General features: G+C 42.4%; 1 protein-coding gene across 1 annotated transcript in view; it reads right to left on the minus strand.

The window, feature by feature from the left end:
* Positions 1 to 19,844, minus strand: part of ACSL5 (acyl-CoA synthetase long chain family member 5) — a 125,351-nt gene that overhangs the window by 32,084 nt on the left and 73,423 nt on the right. Inside the window, exons 4-12 of the mRNA XM_069239391.1 lie at positions 19,708 to 19,772; positions 19,512 to 19,613; positions 12,295 to 12,394; positions 10,097 to 10,275; positions 6,896 to 6,928; positions 6,755 to 6,806; positions 4,211 to 4,284; positions 2,295 to 2,372; positions 62 to 196 (exon numbers count right to left, since the gene is read on the minus strand). Of these exons, the coding sequence (XP_069095492.1) occupies positions 62 to 196; positions 2,295 to 2,372; positions 4,211 to 4,284; positions 6,755 to 6,806; positions 6,896 to 6,928; positions 10,097 to 10,275; positions 12,295 to 12,394; positions 19,512 to 19,613; positions 19,708 to 19,772 (818 nt within the window). The remainder of the gene's footprint in view (positions 1 to 61; positions 197 to 2,294; positions 2,373 to 4,210; positions 4,285 to 6,754; positions 6,807 to 6,895; positions 6,929 to 10,096; positions 10,276 to 12,294; positions 12,395 to 19,511; positions 19,614 to 19,707; positions 19,773 to 19,844) is intronic.

Genomic DNA, 19,844 nt, shown 5'->3' on the forward strand with positions numbered 1-19,844 from the left:
ACAAAAATAAAAAAATAACATAAGTTCTGTGGAATTGTTTCTTTGCAGCACTAGTGTTTACCTTATCATAGATCCTGTTCAGCAGTCGTGGCACAGTGGGGAAGACTGTTGGTCGCAGAGCTTTCATGTCATCGGTCAACAGCCGGATATCTCCCTGGAAGAAGCCCACTCGCGCTCCAGAGCAATATACCACAGTCTGCAGAGATCAAGAAACAACAGAATTAATCTACCTTCTTGTTAATATGACCCATGATTTCCTGAACTCTTTCATCTGGTTGATGTTATTTTCCATTGTTTTACCTGCAAAACCTGTTGCAATCTCTTAGTTTTCCATTAATTTTAATGAATATTGAACACACAAAAGCAATAGTTCATGTTCCTTGACATTTGTGTTTTTGGGTATGACCCACTGATCAAGTTGTGCTGACATTAGAACCCAGAGCTCTGGTATCTATTGACAGGTGTGTGCTTCGCCCACATATTATTTGATTCTGGCCTAGTCCCTTTCACTCATTGACTCTCAAATTAAGTATAAGTGTAATATGAGTACACAATTATAAGCGTATAAATGCTCTCTGCAAAAGTACTCTAAAGCTAAGTGGGGAATGATTCACTCTACACCAAATAGTTAATAAATTACAAAGTTGGTGGAAGCCACTCTAGTTATGTCCTGAGTACAAGTGAGAGCAGGCCCAGCCCTTATGATTCTCAGCACAGGTCCAAAAGCAGTTGTTGTCCTTCTTCTGTCATGCACAGGTCCAGTAGTGATCTGCGGAGGGTGCCCAGGGGTACCACATTTACGCCTAGCACTGGCTTTTGGGTGGTGGTGTTCATGTAATACATATAAGGCAGGTGGAAGAGGAAGACTGGCAAAACACCTTAATGTGATAAGGCAAAAGTACCAGAACAAACTGACTATGGAGAAACTTCTGAGACAATTCATAGATTCCTTAAAAGTATCATCTGAGCTCCAAGCTTACCTTCCGATATAAGTACAACACACATAAAGTAAAACAATTAAGAAGCAAAAGTTTATAAGTGTGAAATCGGTTCCATAATCCAACCATAGATGCAATAGGTAATAAATAAATAATCTGTTTAAAGGAATGAAGGGAGCTAGGAGAAATCGGATATAAAATCCCAAATAATATTGACTGGCACTCCAGTTAATTGTGAGCTCCCAAGAAAGTCGATGCTGGTGTATAGGCCAACACAAAGATAGCAAGAAAGGTACCTCTATGAAACCTTTCAGGGGACTTTGTCAAAAATGCATATGACCTGTGAGTTATGGTCTCTGATATAAGTGGTAAGCAAATTAATTCCAAACTTAGAGGATCATTTAGAGTTTGGAGGTGAGGGATCTTCCATACATTGGAGAAATCCTGCTCCAGCAAACTAGTTGCTCCTCGTCTTATTTAGAAGGGGGGAAAAAGCTTGGTTTCTAATGGAAGAGCCTCAGCTGGCTCCGTTGTTGGCTGCTTTGTCCACTACAGGCTGCAAGTTCACAGTGAAGGTCGCACCCCTTTCATATAGAGGTGGGAATATCACATATTTTCCTGTCTGTGCTCAAAATATGAGTCGTAGTTGTCCAGGGAAGTAAAATAGTTAAATGCCCCTTACAAGCGGGGAGAAATGTCTCAAGCACATTTACTTCCAGTCCAGAATGAACTATTTATATCAATTAAGGTTCTTTGTGCCAACAAGTAGGAGAGATTTGTGTTAGTCTCCAATGACATGTGTTTATGACTGAAGGACTAGTCTGTAAGCAGAAGCAAATTAATTGATAGGCAGGTCTCAGACTTTAAAGGAGTCTAAATTACTTTTTCTGAACTAATTCAGGGGGAGCACTAAATAAAGTAAATACAGATGGAGTAAATACCTAGAATAATATGTTCAGGAAAATCGATTCATCGCATTTGTTTACTTATCCAAAATCAGAGACATAGGGTAACAGACAATTTTGGGACAGATGTATGTAGGTTGGCTCGTAAAACAGGTGGTGTTTTTTGCACATCGACTGCTTTGCGACTCAACCCGAGGTTTGCACTGTGACGTACTATTCAGTCGGTATGTGAATCAGAATTTGAAGGGAGTCATTTTTTAAAGGGCTAAGTGTGCATGTGTAAACCCTTGTTTCTGAAATCTGTATAATCTGAACCCATTCTTGCGCAGACAGGACAGACAAAGAGGCAGCCAATGGAATATAAACATATCATAACAATCAGGCACAATAGGTACTGTCAGTCAAAACCAGAGTATGGTCTAAGCTTCAATTGAAGCAGTTGGATGCTTACCTGCACCACTCTCTCGAATGTGTGGGCCAGAGGGAGGTAAGATATAACAATGTCAGTTGTCTTTGGTGCAAAGGCACTCTGCATGAGAAAGAGCAAACGATATGTTGAATTGCTACATTTATGCACAAGCCCTATTTTGTAACATACAGTATTTTATTACTTAAATCCTTGCAGACCATAGGATGCCCAGGTTCCCATTCAGGGCCTAAGAAAAACTTTTACCCTGATGCCATACATAATGTTCTAGCGTCCTGAAGCTGCACAGAAACAATATGACAGATCGTGTATGAAAGAGATGTTCTCTATGAACAAATATAGGGTTCTTTGTGTTGTGAACAGAATGGTGCTTTTGTTGGATACTACGCATGTGAACTGTTAAGATTCAACATGGCATTTTGTCCTGCGAGAGACTATGGAAGGAAATATTGGATTGGCAAAATGATGCATGTTATCTGTGCATCCTCTATATGGCTTAAAGAGAATCATTATTGGATAAGAAGTTCTAAGTCAGAATTCAGAGTGCCACGGGAGGGCAAGCAATTTAACAGGCTCTTTTCCAACAACAATTCTCACAGGAACCGTTGAATTACATAATATAAAGTAATCACAAATATCGACATTACAAATATATTGACTGCAGAATTTCGAGTAACACTGTACTGGCAAGCAAAGTATATATTGTTAAGTATATTTTATCTTGAAGGAACCTATATGTAGAGTTAATAATAGTAAATGAATACTTATCTGTATTTTGCAATCTAGATTATATAGTGTTTTCCATATTCTGCTTTGAATACTGGTAAATTTGAAAAACTTAGTAATCTGCTAGAACACCACATGAACGTCGCTAACCACAACGTCCACCACCCATCCACACTTAAACCAGAATCATGGATGTGTCTGATCTAGGGTTCAATAAATCGGAGCAATAAAAATTATACTTATCTTTTTATCTACAAGAGCCAGTTGGGGGCCATTTGTTTTGGACGTTCCACTGTATCTATCTAGTTGCAAAAATAAGCACGTCTACCTTTAGCAATTCCAGCACTAACTTGCTTACTTCGTGAACTGTGTTTGTTACTACAATATCAGATCATAAAGCCAAGGGTTATCCCACATCCAGGGCTCATCTAAAAGTATCTGCACTCTGAAGATGAGGGTGTTGCTGGTTGCTGCTAATGTTGGTGGAACTGGAACAAGAGCTCCGCTGTTCTGCTGTTTACTAAATCTTGGGGATGACCCATGCTCATTTTCCATGATTCAGTCATTACTTGCAATTAACTAAACCCATGACTCATATTTGACCACACCCGTGTTCTACAGATTTTTTTTAAATTTATGATTTTGTAACGTGCTTTACAGGAGTATTTTTGGCTACTTTATAGTGCTTTATAGTGTTGTTTGTTTTATCTCCAGTGAATAGCTTAATATTTTCTCCAAAATGCAAGCTTATTTCATGCTCCCCAAAAGATCTGGTGCTTGAGTGTCATTGTCCTGACCGACAGATGAGGAATGACCGGTCAACAAACAAAGAAGGAAGAGCAGAGGCCAGTTACCAAGGGCCTGATTGCCGGCCTGATCCTGCCATCACCGAAGGACCCAGTTATTTGCAGAAAGGAAAGGAGAGGGAACTTGGACCACGACCAGGCTCACTGATTTTGCACTTTCATGACGTTCATGGCTTCTGTCCTTGCCTGAAGTTAGTTTGCAGGAAGCTATTGGACCCCCTGGTCGGTGTCTGCCCATTTAACACCCTTGGAAATATAAGTGACAAGTTTGACATTCATGTAATGGATACCCCGGCAGTAACTTCCTGCCCATCGCAGTGGCCCTTCAGTCCCTTTTTCCATGCTCATAGTGCTCAATACCTGTCCATCTAGTTCTTAGAGTGCCACTTGGTAGCTTAAATCACTCACCTCTGTGCTTTTGAGGAAACCAGAAGCGTCGGCAACAGCATTTTCGTGGGTTAGCATGGCACCTTTGGGATCCCCTGTGCGAGAAATGATGAAAAAGTTAAACATTTTGAATGGAATAGGGCAAGAGATCAGTCTTATTAATTATGTACATGTTAAAATGTGTTCTGATGCACTGAGAGTCAGGAAATTGGGTCAATTAGAAAGTGGTACTCAGTGTCTCTTGATCAGAGGAGTGGCGAATATGTTAATGAAAAGCACTGTAGACTGAAGTTTTCGTCATTGTAAGCTTCTTCACAATGCACACCAGGAGCACAGACCGCCCGCTGACTCTGCCAACAAGGACACCAGTTTGTATTGGGTGGATGATTTTCTGAATAATGAGGTTCCTATTGGCCTTTAGCCAGAACCACCAGTTTGTTCTATGATGGAGCCAAACAAACACTGAGGACAACAATGACCTCTGATTATTAGTAACCAAAAAGTATGTCTGGGACTGTAGCACACACACCCCAAACACGCCACCACAAAAAAGGTGGCTTAGTCCCCGTAATAGTGACAGTGTCTATGAAGGGGGTCAATACATTTCCCTCAATATTGGAGTGGGTCCTATTCTTTTTCGGCCTCAGTGATAGCAGATGTAAAATGCAGAACAAATTTGTGCAACAAGCTCTAGCAATCTCATGACAGAGTATAATGGCACTGGTACTTTTGTATTTTTGTATCGCCTTTATTGGTTTTAAACATTTTGACACTATGCCCCTAACTACAGATTTTACAGGGCCAGAAGTACTAAACGTCTTTGCAGTTTCAACACTGCTATTTAGAGTTTGCAACCACAAAGAAGTTATTTTCTGGGCAGAAAATCCGTTGTAGGAGTCAGTAATGTTTTACTAACAGTTAAACTGACATTGCAATGGATTTTAAATGGGAGAAAACAATCTTTGTTTACTAACAATTAGGCAATGCATGGGAACTCGGAAGAGGTGTACGTGTAGGTGGCCATAGGGTTTCTACTCTTTAGGTTGTTTTCTACCTAGAACAGTCTGGTTCCCTGACAATTTTGACTACACAGAAGCCATTTTCTCTGACTAGGGAGTCAGCTCATCTAATTCATGATTCTTTCTGTTTTTTTACCCAAAATAAGCAGTTAAGAGGCCTTTGTTTCCAAGATTCCCAAAATAAGAATTGTCAGTCCCCAAACATTTGCATAGATGTTTAAACTTTTTTGGGACAGAGATGGGCAGGCAAAAGGCCATGTTCAAACCCTCTGGGGCTGCTCAGGTGCTCACCTTGCCAGAGCATGGACCTCAGATTTCGTTTTCACAACAAGAATTTAGAACAGTCACAGTTAGGTCTATAACCTTGTCATGGCTTTTGGAGCAATCACAGTCAGTGCCTCTCAGCCAATCACACTGGAAGTTCTATCAGTTAGCCACTTTTTTGAGGTTAAAAAACCTGTCTCTGACGTTCTCGAAGCTTGCTTATGCGAATGTGATTTTTATGTCTCAATCCGGTTGAATTTTTCAGGTTCACTAAACAAACTATTAGCAGAGCACTATATTTCTGCCTGTAGTATGTCAGAAAAGGTCTCAAAATTTTACACCAAATTACAAAGCATTTCCACTTGGATGAGGCACTGCCTTCCTGCTACCACTAGGCTAAGGCCGAATTCTAGATGAAAACAGGTTTTGTCTTGCCCATATCCTTGCCCCGACCAACTTGCACAGAAACATTCTACAGTCATACCTATTAAGATACTTAAAATAATAACCCTCTTCTTCGCCTGTACTCGTCCCTGACCCAGAGTCCAGCCTGTACTAACCTTGCAACCACTCAGCATCATCTCCACCACAGTGCTCAGTGCTATAACAAGACAATCAATCAATGAAAATACCTTGCTTCCCTAAAGGTCGAACTGCATTCATGCATTGCAGTTCCTCATTATCAATATATCTCCAGAGTGCCATATTGTTTTTTTGAAGGAAGTTTAGTAGATGATTGAGGTGACTCCCGGTAATACACATTGTTAATCGTTGCCCTCTTAACAATGACAATGAGGGGCACATCATAGACACACTATATAACCATGAACCACAATCACATCTGTTATTGAATGATCAGGATACCCAACTCCTACTCTCTCCTACTCTATTAATTTGGAAACCTAATAAGAGCAGATAAGTTAATCTACCAAGGGCAGGGACCCTGATAAACACCCGCTAAAATACTATAATACCAACTGACCATGACCTAACACCTTTCAAGTCCCCTTCTATTGAGAAAGGCCACCACCTGCAGATGATAGCCTACACACCAAAACACCCAACAACAAGAAACAGAGGAATTACAGCTGCTGGGCTGCACCAATCATGTAACTTAACATTACATTAACTAAAGTATTGAAGAGATGCATCTTCCTTTTGGTAGTAACCAGAGAAAGAGCTGATAATCGAGTGGTGATGTGCACCCATTATTGCTTCCTGGTAGGACTCTATATGTTTCAATTACAGATGTAAAATGTTTTGTTCAATGAGCACATTTTACCTGTGGTTCCACTGGTGAAGCAGACGACGCTCAGGTCTTCGGGCTTTGGAAGCTGGAGGAGTAGGAATATCACTTTGAATAAATATTTGCTACAACGTATCACGAGAACAAAACAGACTAATAAAAAACAGAACAACTTACTATTGGTTTCTTGTAGTTTTCTTTGCCCAGGTCCTGTAACAGAAAGGTATGCATTAATCTTATGACAGCGTAAAGCAAACAGAGAGCACAGTCTATACTAATACTGTAGGAAATCACCATCTTTTGCAGACAGCCCCCTGATTTTGCCTTATCTTCTTTGCTGGCTTTAGAACTCTGTGTACATTACCCCTGCTTACTGGGAGCAAAGTGCCTGTGCTCCCCCTTTACACATGGCTAAATTGGCCTATTCTTGATTGGCAAATTTAACTTACATGTAAGTCCCTTGTAATAGGTGTGGAAGTTAAATGGCACTTGTGAACCGCAGCACCTATTGTGTCATCTACTATAATGGAAGTGAAAACATAACTTCAGACCTACCACGTGTAGATCGAATGCTTAAGTGTAAAACCTGCAGTGCGGTCTCTCAAAATGTCCCTTTTTGACATGTAGAGGCCTTCCTTTTAAATATCAGTAAGTCACCCGATATATTTTGTATCCAACCAGTAAGAGCACATGGTATTTAAAAGCTGGACGCGTAGAAAATACATATTACCATGTACCTACAGTGACAAGGCTTTCTGGAATACATCACTGCCACCTGAGTGATATAGGATGCCAAGTAATGAGTCTACTAACCTAAACATTGCACGTGGAGGGGCAAAGATGGGTTTTGGGGTTCTTGAAAGAATTAAAAGGGCAGAGCAGAGGGAAAATAGGTAAGTGAAAGAGACAGGGGAAGGTGCAGATCAATGGGACCTCAGGGACAACATTAGCATTCAATACAGTAACACATCAATGAGGTGTAATGTATCAACCACTTCAGCTAGGTCTATACCCTAACCCAAAAACATGAACATAGCCACAGCCATTTCTCAGAGCCCAAAGATTAGCAACAGCAGCAGTATCAAGGGTTCTAAGAGTTTTCCCTCTGCAGTTCCGTTGTCTAGGGTTCACGACGTCTGCTCATATGCCAAGATGAGAAACTGTCAACACCGGTCAATGGCCTCCATCTTTCAGAGACAGGAATGGGCACCAAATCATCCCATATTTCTGGAGCTTAACGTTCCGTATGTATGTGACCCATTCATAAAGTGCAATTCTATGTAGGTGAATTAGCCGCTCATTGAGTGTGGGGCATGCAGATTGTCACCAGTGGCAGAGTTTAGAGATCTTGGCAGCTGCCAGAGATGTGGAAAGCAGCTGATGGGAATGAGTGTCTGTGGTGTCATAAAGATTTGCTAAAGGGACCGTCGGGGGGCTCAGATGGGACTACAATGGCAGATATAACATCACACCTATCTCCAGCAGGACTTCAGGGCAGTGTACAACCAAAGGACGATACACTTTACAAGACGCCTCCTCACACCTTCAGTGCTGATCATTGAGTAATAGATGGGTGCGCTTCAGCTTCTAGAGGGTCTGTATCAAACTTGGAGGACTTTGAAATAGAAAAAAATCAGTTTTGATTCCCTAAGGACCATGTCATGATCAAAGATCAAGGCTGACCAGTCTTCTGGCGAGTAGTTCTCACCCAGGAGCATCTGTAACATTAGTCTTGTCACTGTGAGAGTGGGACCAGAGGGCCTTAACCTAACCAGTACCCCATACAGCCAATTTTACTCTATTTTTGGAATTTGTTTTTTTATTGCTTGTTGTTTTGACTTTATTACTGTTTTGGTATTGTATATATACTTTACACATAGCCCTAGTTAAGCCTGTCTGCTCTGTGCCATAGCTACAAGGGGGTTGATCTCAGGTTAATTTAGGGTTCACCTTGACAAGAGTTGTGGTTATTCTTTGTGGTTAGCAGTCACTCACCCCAAATAATAATCTAATTTTCTACAAATACTTTATCTATTTATAGATTTGCTACTTTTCCCACAAGCAACATTGCTGCCATACTTAAGGACAATTAAACACAGAAAAGCCCTAGGACATTTTTGAGTGATGAACTATTGCGTGGATTTCACTCCCTGCCCATTTGTACTAAGTAGAACAAAACAATAGCAATTAAAAATACCATTTACTAAGTAGGACATTTAACTCTATCCAAAATCATTATGCTATAGGTGATGTTCATCCTACAACTGGCAATCTCCTACTGAGTCAATATTACACCATTAACATTGCAAGCCACATGAAAGAAAAAAGCACATCTGTATACAAGGTTAGTCCATGCCTTAGGGCACCACCATTTAGGTTCTCCTTCAGGACCAGTAATACAAATGCTCTGAAGAAGAGCAGTGTACTGAACCTAAGTTGGAACATGCAAGTACACAGAAGCTATCTAATTCTTAAGTATCTTCTGTTACAGGGACGATCCAGTGATGATGTCACAATACCTATGTCATTGCAATGTCAATATCAATGTTAATACAATGATATCAGAATCTTAGCAGACATCATAAATGTCTGTTGCTGATTACTGGAGATGCTGTGATGGATGAAGAGATTGGTTTTTGGGTCTTTCCTATAGACAGATTTTAGCTGTTTCTTGTCAAAGACCTAATTGTGGACAATACTAATATGTAAACTGAGCTTTGGGCATCCTATTGGTTGGATTTCTTGTCAATCACCTATGCATGCTTCTTATTCAATTACTTTTCTCCCTCTTCCTGTGTTTGTCTCTCCCCTACAGCATAGCTTTTTTACCATGCTTTTGACTGCATGACTTGAATCCTTCACAGCTCAACATGAGAGATTTACATTTTATTTTTTCTTCAGCATTCCATGGATGTGTTTTCTTGTTCCCTCCCGTGAGTGCTGCTTTCTGACTGAAATCACTAACCTGCGTTCTCCTACCACCTCATCTGTTGCTTTCTCCACCTCTCTCTGTCGTACTCTGTTTCGTCCTTGTATTCTTTTTATAATGGCTCATCCCTTGTGTTTTTTTGCCAATGGCCTGGAGACATATGCACACCAATGCATCTTTTTGCTTTTTATTCTTTTTTGCTAGTGCTGTTCAGCATGGCCAATTTCATTTTAATTTGTTTATGCCATTGTTCTTCAGCATCGGCAAAAGGTAGAATAAGCTAGCAGGTCTGCATTGGCAAACTCAAAAGGTAAGGCTTATTGGCTATACCAATGCTTATTTCTGTACTCTGAATGCCCCCCTTAAAAAGGATTTCAATGCACCCCCTTTTCTGCTATGAATGGAATAACTTGCAAACTCAGCCTAGCTGGACCAAATGATCAAGGTACCTCCACATCCTGGAGCAACAGCACCTCGACGTTAAGCTTGGCTCCTCGCTCCTTGAGTTCCTTCTCGAAGGGGTCCATTAGAATGATGGTCTTCAGGCCTGTGGTTAGCTTTTTTTCACAGTTGTCCAGTAATATTGATGCCTTATCGGGCTTGTCACACACCACTGTGGATAATTCAGCTGAAACACCAAGGTGACAACAATCAGCACTGTGGTCTTGAATTATTTGAATTGCTTGGTAGGTGCAACAGCATTTGGGAAAAATTGCAAGCCCTATAAGTCATAATGAAAATAAAATGTTTGTGGCGATACACTAGCTCTCGAATATGTTCGTGGGCACTCCGTGCTATCCAGCTAATCTTCAGCTTGATGTACTGACATAAAGCTATTGCTGCTGTGCATTGTATGATTACTTCACCTCTTGCCATGAAAGTCTTTCACATGTTTGATATTGTTCTACCATCGAGCCTGCAACTGTGTTTAGGATTGCAATTTACCAATATTTGCTCTGGTAGCAAGGATCTGTGTGTTACCTGCAGATAACATGTTTGAAAAGGGGCTATCGAGTTAGGTAATAGAAACATCAATTATGTACAGTGTTGCAAAATTACAAAAATCGAGGATGAAATTAGTATATAAAAAGCAACGGCAAAGCCATTATAGCTAGTCATTGCAAGTCATGTTTGTCTTCTTTTAATACAAAAACGATTTAAAAGTGTTAAAGTTACAAAAAGTAAAACTATTGTCTACTAAAGGTGATATACATATATTAGCATAAATATAATAAGTAAAACATTGCATATCGCAAAAATAAACTAAAAATACATTAAATGAAATCAAATTTTAAAGCAGAGATTGGGCCACCAGTCCTGGAACTGAAATAGATTTTTTTTTAAAGGGTTACTTGCGCTTGCATCACGTTCCTACGGTGCAGAATACAGTCAGAACTCTGGGCAAAAGTAAGCTTACTTCTGGAGTGCCCTAAGGTAGGCTATTTTCAGACAGTTTCTATCTAATCGCAGTTATAAATCAAAAAGCAGAGTGTCTGGAAATTATATCCATTTCCTCAATTAGTAAATGGACATTGTTCTGTGAGTTCAGTGAGAGACTGCCCTGGTGCAGATATCACATATTCGAAGTACACTGAGGTATAATCAAGGCATGAAGAATCGGAGAGCCGCATAGCTATCAATAGCGAATTGTTATATATAACAATATGGGATTTTGTGATTTATAGGATACCACGAAATCATTAAGAGGGATATTTTAGGCATTTAATTATTAGAAACCATAAAACAATAAGCAGCACGATGAATATTTTTCAAAAGTACTCAGTTGCTTAAAAAGAATTCAGTAATTTTTTTGCATACGCCTACAGATATGCACAGGGTAAAACAGCGTGCAAAATCACGCAGTGATTCTGTGGACTATTTGATGCAAACTTTGACCAGTGAGTTTGTGCCTGTAGTGGGTAGAAGCGTTTGTACAAGTATTTGAGAAGTAAAACTAGCTAGATCAAGAACTGCCCATTACTGACATAGCTGTGTGCACAACAAGGGACATTCAAAGTTTCTCTTTCAGTGGCCTCAGTGGAAAAGAAAAGGTAGCAAAGATATTTCAGTGGATTTGTAGTAGGGGTGGGCATAACTGGCATAATTTTATCTAGCGTAATTTCTCGTAATTACACAAAATTACTTATAATTAGAAGTGTAATCCAGCATTTAGCACTATTTTCTTACTCCAAAGTTCACCCTTGCATCCAAAATGGGTCAGAAGATGCATTTTGCGCTTAGGCTATAGCACTAAATGCCTCAGGACATGAACAACAGTAGCCAGCAGTAACTTGCTCTCTCTTAGTTCATTGTTCCTGCTTTCCTGCTCCATTTTTCCTCCAAATTGCTCTTAATTACTCAAGCTGGAGTAATTGCGTAATTTTGATAGTTTCACATCACAAGAGTAATGTGTAATTACTCACATTTCTCCGGTGTAATTAAAATTTCGCCTAGGTCTAATTTGTATCTCAAAATGTGTTAGTGCTCCGCTGTGCCGTAGTATAACTCAGAACAGTATGCAAGCTTAGGTAAACGAGGTGGTTGTTGTTAGTGTAGAGGTACAGTGCCACATAAGATTAGTCACACGAACAACAGAAATACACCTGAAGACGACATATCAATGAATAAACACAGCATTTCTACTTACACCTGTTAATGATAAACACGATGGCCTCCGGGCCCAGAGTGTCATAGAGGGGAACCACCACCATGGAGTATGTGTAACAGCCGAGTTCTGTAATGACCCACTGGGAAAAAGCGGAAAGCACAATTATCAGCCAGTACATAAATGTGACATCTCCAACTGAGTCCTCGTTTATAGCGCCTAGACGTTTGTGAGACTGTCAGAGGAGACGGGGCTCTTCTACAACCACTGTCTATATTTATGAAATTGTGGTCACTATTTTTTATCTTATAATCTCTCGAAAATCCAACAGCAGCTAATTATGAGCATTAAACTCTCCATGAACACCTGCGGCATGCGCAGTTCTCAGCCCACTTCCACCAGAACAAATCAAAACCAGAAGCACACGCTGAATGACAGGAATGACATGTCTTGTCCAAGGTGAAATTCACTATGCTCATCATAAAAACATCCTTTACTTACCCAGTGGATTGATCTCTGTACCACCTCTCTCTTATGTCTGTAAGTATTTACATCATGATAACGGTATTATAGCATTTGCAAAGATAGCTTGCTTGCAATCTGAGTCGCAGTGAATCTAATGGGTTCAGGTCTTTGTCATTCACACCCTAATGGAAGCCTTTTGCAAAACATCCTACTTTCCGGAGCTTGAGAAAAGAGCATTGCGAGCTTGATGTGAAGGGTCACCTATAGCTATCATGTGGGCTCGGTGTATATATGTGACTCCTTCAGGCACAACTGGCATATTGGGTGAATACATCCCCTGACCCGCTATACTGACAGAAACATTGAAAGGATTACAGAAGTATACTTCAGTGGCCTGGGAAAGCTCTCCTACGGTTCTGCTAACTAATGGATCACAGAAAGAGTGAAACAGGGTCATTTTCTTCTGCTCAGCTTGGCTGGTTGAACGGGTTCTGTTTTGCTCCTCAAAGCCACAAGATAAGCAATGACCCACATCCCCTTGTAAACGTAATGTGTTTAAACTTAATAAAGTCTTAGGGCCCAGTTTAGAGTCTGACATACAGGGTGCCCTGGCTGCGAAACCCTTGGTCTGCTCGCCTCACTTGGAGATGGGCGGACCTTCAGTTCTCCATTGACAGAGTCCCCGTTGGCTCAGTCAAAGGAAAACTTACTCTGACGGCTCAGTGAAGACGGTAGAGGAAGGACATTACATCGCTGCCATGTTTGAGATGGACGGTGTGATGTCTTTTTTCCCTGCCTTTCATAGCCAGGTAAACTATACTAGTGAGGCACAGGAAAAAAGCTCAGGATTAATTTAGTCATGCAATATTTACTCTACTGCTTTCCTGAAACAAACTCTGGCTTTAGGAGTCTTTAAAAAAATGTAAAAAGTTGGGTGAACACCTGTCAAAGAGACAATGGCTGTCCAATGATCCTTTTGCAGGTTGATTGAAACTGCTGTGAAAGTGTTTTTTTTCAATGTACAGAGGCGACTGCTGGGCCAACGGTCGTCTCTAAATTTGACAGGTAGTTCTCTGTCAAGATGGTGGAGGTAAAACCCTTAATCCCATAGAAGAAAAGAAAGACAGACCAGACCTCAATCAACTCTGCAACCTGTTAGCTATTTGCACTGCTTTTTCATGGCTGTCTTTTTTGTTTTAAAAAATAAGAAAGCTGTTATCGCCAAATGTTATGTTATGTTAAGCAATTTATAAAGCGCTTGTACACCCTGCGGTGTCTTGGTGCTAGCAAAAGGCTTTTACATAACTGGATGAAGTCCTAATTAAAATTAATTATTAAAAAGCCATGTTTTCAGCTCCTTCCTGAAGGCAAGCAGGGAGGGTGCAGCCCCATTTCCTAATTTCATCCTCTTAAATCTAGGGACCACTGCTTTCGTAGACTTCTGCTGGGTTCGTACTTTTTGAACGCTTGTCTCAAGAAATCAGGGCCGATATCATGCAAAGCCCTGTAGGCTATGCAGAGCACCTTGAATTTTATTTAGTTCCTGACTGTCAGCCAATGAAACCTTCTGATGCCCTGAGCGACTGATTGAAATCTGAGAATACCTAAGAGCAAACTGGCTGCAGCATTTTGCAGGGTTTGCAATTTATTCAGATACTGGTCTTGCACATTGTAGGAAGTTGCCTCTGTATGCACTATTTCAAAGTAAGGAATAGTATGCACAGAGTCCAAGGGTTCCCCTTAGAGGTAAGATAGTGGCAAAAAGAGATAATTCCAATGCTCTATTTTGTGGTAGTGTGGTCGAGCAGTAGGCTTATCAAAGGAGTAGTGTTAAGCATTTGTTGTACACACAAAGGCAATAAATGAGGAACACACACTCAGAGACAATTCCAGGCCAATAGGTTTTTGTATAGAAAAATATATTTTCTTAGTTTATTTTAAGAACCACAGGTTCAAGATTTACATGTAATACTTCAAATGAAAGGTATTGCAGGTAGGTACTTTAGGAACTTTGAATTAGCAAAATAGCATATACAGTTTTCACATAAATCACATATAGCTATTTTAAAACTAGACACTGTGCAATTTTCAACAGTTCCTGGGGGGAGTAAGAGTTTATTAGTTTTTGCAGGTAAGTAAACCACCTACGGGGTTCAAGTTTGGGTCCAAGGTAGCCCACCGTTGGGGGTTCAGAGCAACCCCAAGGTTACCACACCAGCAGCTCAGGGCCGGTCAGGTGCAGAGGTCAAAGTGGTGTCCAAAACACATAGGCTTCAATGGAGAAGGGGGTGCCCCGGTTCCAGTCTGCCAGCAGGTAAGTACCCGTGTCTTCAGAGGGCAGACCAGGGGGGTTTTGTAGGGCACCGGGGGGGACACAAGTCCACACAAAAAGTACACCCTCAGCGGCACGGGGGCGGCCGTGTGCAGTGTGCAAACAAGCGTCGGGTTTGTAATAGAAATCAATGGGAGACCAAGGGGTCTCTTCAGCGATGCAGGCAGGCAAGTAGGGGGGCTCCTCGGTGTAGCGACCACCTGGGCAAGGGAGAGGGCCACCTGGGGGTCGCTCCTGCACTGGAGGTCGGATCCTTCAGGTCCTGGGGGCTGCAGGTGCAGTGTCTTTACCAGGCGTCGGGTCTTTGAAGCAGGCAGTCGCGGTCAGGGGGAGCCTCGGGATTCCCTCTGCAGGCGTCGCTGTGGGGGCTCAGGGGGTCAACTCTGGCTACTCACAGTCTCGTAGTCGCCGGGGAGTCCTCCCTGAAGTGGTTGTTCTCCACAAGTGAGCCGGGGGCGTTGGGTGCAGAGTGTCAAGTCTCACGCTTCCGGCGGGAAACGCAAGTTGTTTCAAAGTTGCTTCTTTGTTGCAAAGTTGCATTCTTTGGTGAACAGAGCCGCTGTCCTCTGGAGTTCTTGGTCCTTCTAGATGCAGGGCAGTCCTCTGAGGATTCAGAGGTCGCTGGTCCCTGTGGAAAGCGTCGCTGGAGCTGTGTCTTTAGAAGTGGGGAGACAGGCCGGTAGAGCTGGGGCCAAAGCAGTTGGTGTCTCCGTCTTCTCTGCAGGGTTTTTCAGCTTAGCAGTCCTCTTCTTCTTAGGTTGCAGGAATCTGAGTTCCTAGGTTCTGGGGAGCCCCTAAATACTAAATTTAGTGGTGTGTTTAGGTCTGGGGGGTTAGTAGCCAATGGCTACTAGCCCTGAGGGGGGCTACACCCTCTTTGTGCCTCCTCCCTGAGGGGAGGGGGGCACATTCCTATCCCTATTGGGGGAATCCTCCATCTGCAAGATGGAGGATTTCTAAAAGTCAGTCACCTCAGCTCAGGATGCCTTAGGGGCTGTCCTGACTGGCCAGTGACTCCTCCTTGTTTTTCACATTATCTCCTCCGGCCTTGCCGCCAAAAGTGGGGCCGTGGCCGGAGGGGGCGGGCAACTCCACTAGCTGGAGTGTCCTGGGGTGCTGTAACAAAGGGGGTGAGCCTTTGAGGCTCACCGCCAGGTGTTACAGTTCCTGCAGGGGGAGGTGTGAAGCACCTCCACCCAGTACAGGCTTTGTTACTAGCCACAGAGTGACAAAGGCACTCTCCCCATGTGGCCAGCAACATGTCTGGTGTGTGGCAGGCTGCTAAAACCAGTCAGCCTACACGGGTAGTCGGTTAAGGTTTCAGGGGGCACCTCTAAGGTGCCCTCTGGGGTGTATATTACATTAAAATGTACACTGGCATCAGTGTGCATTTATTGTGCTGAGAAGTTTGATACCAAACTTCACAGTTTTCAGAGTAGCCATTATGGTGCTGTGGAGTTCGTGCATGACAGACTCCCAGACCATATACTCTTATGGCTACCCTGCACTTACAATGTCTAAGGTTTTCCTTAGACACTGTAGGGGCATAGTGCTCATGCACTTATGCCCTCACCTATGGTATAGTGCACCCTGCCTTAGGGCTGTAAGGCCTGCTAGAGGGGTGACTTATCTATACTTCATAGGCAGTGTGAGGTTGGCATGGCACCATGAGGGGAGTGCCATGTCGACTTAGTCGTTTTATCCCCACTAGCACACACAAGCTGGCAAGCAGTGTGTCTGTGCTGAGTGAGGGGTCCCCAGGGTGGCATAAGATATGCTGCAGCCCTTAGAGACCTTCCCTGGCATCAGGGCCCTTGGTACCAGGGATACTAGTTACAAGGGACTTACCTGGATGCCAGGGTGTGCCAATTGTGGAAACAAAAGTACAGGTGAGGGAAAGAACACTGGTGCTGGGGCCTGGTTAGCAGGCCTCAGCACACTTTCAAATCAAAACTTAGCATCAGCAAAGGCAAAAAGTCAGGGGCTAACCATGCCAAGGAGGCATTTCCTTACACACATTTAGGTACAACCCAGTGTAATAGTCTATTTTTGCCAAAACTAGGGTTTTAATTACAGTTTTCTTAGCGTCTGAGGGGATGAAAGGGAGAATTTAATCATCCTTAATGTGTTAAATGAGGATGAGACCACCGAATTGGTTTGAAAAATTCAGCCTATCATCAATCACAGCTCCTAGGTTCTTTGCCTTTTTTTACTGGAATGAAGGGTGGTCCCATCTCTAGTGGCCAATAGGATGGGGCCCAAAACTGGGGATTATTAAAAAAAAAAAAACACCTCGGTCTTACCAGAGTTTAGCTTTAGGCAACGATGGCTCAACCAGACAATAATTGCATGCAGGCAGTCATGGAACTAAACACTAATGATGTTTACATTATTGAATGCTGATAACACAATTTCCATGTCGTCAGTATAGGAGGTAAGAGAGAGTCAAAATGATTGAATCAGCGATGCTAGCTCTGTTACGTAAAGGTTGAACAACGTAGGGCTAAGCAAGGACCCTTGCGGACTCCGCATGGAAGAGAAAAAAGTTTAGAGGTGTAGGAGTCCAGGGTGAAAGACTGCTGTCTCCCTTCCAAGAATGAGCTCAGCCGTGGGGAGTGCCTTCTTTTTAATCCCTAACGCTTCAAGACTGTCTATCATACAATATGGTCAACCGTATCAAAGGCCGACGACAAGTCGCGAAGAATAAGGGCCATGGTTCCTCCCGTATCTAATGCCGCCCTTATTTGCTTTATTGCCTAGTTCACTGCAGTCTCGGTGCTGTGTCCAGCTCTGAACCAAAATTGCACTGGGTCCAGAAGATGGTTATCCTGAATGAATTGCACCAGTTGTTGATTCATCACTTTCTCTTAAATTTTTGCATGAAGTGGGAGGCGGGAAATGGGACGATAGTAGGATCTTCAGGGTTTAGGGTGATTTTTTTCAAAAGAGGAAGAATTGAGGCCTTTTTGCAAAGTGATGGGAAATGCCCAGCCACAAACATTTAAATGAAGATGCTGGTTAAGTTAATAGCTATGGGCCCTGGAATCAGTTTTATCACCGACGGCGGACAAGGGTCTGAGGGAGACCCTGATTAGGTAGAGTGAATCAGCCTGGTCAGGTGTGACCGGAGAGAATTCAAGAAAATGTATTTGTTCATGGTATTTTGGCATCAGCGGCAAGTTTTTATAGATATTATCCCTAGAGGCTAGATTGTGATTGGTGGCAAATTCATATAGATTTGATCAACCGTGACACGGAGAAACAGTGGGCAAGCGAGTTGCGAAAAAATGTACTACTGCTTGCTCCTTTGTTGCCGGGAAATTTGGTGAGTTTAGTGATCACCTAGAATAATTCCCTAGTGGAATTGTTAGTTGACTCTCTTTTCTTTCGTAAGTAGACCTTTATACTTGGTCAGGGCAAATTTTTATATTTCTTTCTCATGTGCACAGTATTGTGACCTCCATTGTCTTTCAAGCCTTCTACAGTTTGTTTTACCTGACAGAGGGCATCTGTAAATCATGGCATGGAGGGTTTTTTCCTACCAGTGTTGGCTGATTTGAGGGGGACTAGCTTAGAAATAGCTGAGATTAACCATTCTGAGTACTCCAGCATGGGTTGCTAAGGATCCTGGAAGAGATTAGGCTGCAAACATAAAAGTTGCTGAGTTAGTTGCTTGCTATCAATTTTATTCCAGGTACGACAGCTGATTGGACCGCCATGTGTCATATTAGGCTAGCTGGAAAATAAGGATTTCAAATGTAATTGCAGGGTGGTAGGACCAAGATAGTGGCATACTATCTTTTACTGTAATATGAGGGTTATTTGAGAAGATCTCGTCTAGCATATGGCTGGCCAAATGGATGGGCTTATGCAGTAATTGTGGGAGGCCAAGAGCTTTCAAAGTTTCCAGGAGAGCCATAGTGTTTTCGTCTTTGGGGACCGCAAGATGAAAGTTAAAGTCCCCAACAACAGTAAAATCATTAGCGCAAACCCCAGCTTCTAATTGTGAGCCAAACAATCATTAATTGTTTCTATTGTATGAGTTGTGCAGCTTTTTCACTAGTACAGTGGATATGATTGGCTGGAAGTAACTGAGACATCATCACAGGCCTATTGCAATTACCTTATCCACCCTAGGTATAGTACTTTTTTTCCTTTCCTCAGTAAACCTTGTCTTACCATGAGCAACCCGCTTGACAATGGTTGGGGTGGAAAGAAGTTTGTTAAAAAAACATTATTCAAATGTAGCTCCACTGTAGAGAGCCTAATGTAGAAAATGTCATGGTGCCCTTTCTGGTCGACTCCGTGGGAGGTTACCTACTTCATCTTATAGGTTTTGTGTGCCAGAGTATCAAGCAAGGCACAGCCTGACATTACAACGTCACCCGTGGCGTCTAATTGGTACCTCTCAAGCTGGCAGATGGCAATCAACGCTGCTAATTAATACCAGTTTTGCATTTACCTCTGGCCTGTTCTGGGCAAAGATGCCAACAAATTGTTCTGGAGATGGCCGGCAGCCTTTGTAGATGAGCCCAGAGCCCACACACTCTGCCCTGTCCGACACCTATGAACAGAAAAGTAAAAGGAATTCACCCGCCAGTCGGACACACTTAGAGCACAGAGAAAGAGAAAAAATACTCCATCTTCAAGTTACTCACCTCTTTGTAGCTGAGCCATTGGTAGGGCTGGTTGGGTTTCCTGTGACCAAGGCAGGGCCCGTTAGCTGAAAGAGGAACACAACGTTGCCTCAATTCTCTCTCGATTTTGTAAAGTAGCATTCGCTTTTAATGAGGTA

Source organism: Pleurodeles waltl, chromosome 6 (assembly GCF_031143425.1).
Source record: "Pleurodeles waltl isolate 20211129_DDA chromosome 6, aPleWal1.hap1.20221129, whole genome shotgun sequence".
Classification (NCBI taxonomy): domain Eukaryota; kingdom Metazoa; phylum Chordata; class Amphibia; order Caudata; family Salamandridae; genus Pleurodeles; species Pleurodeles waltl.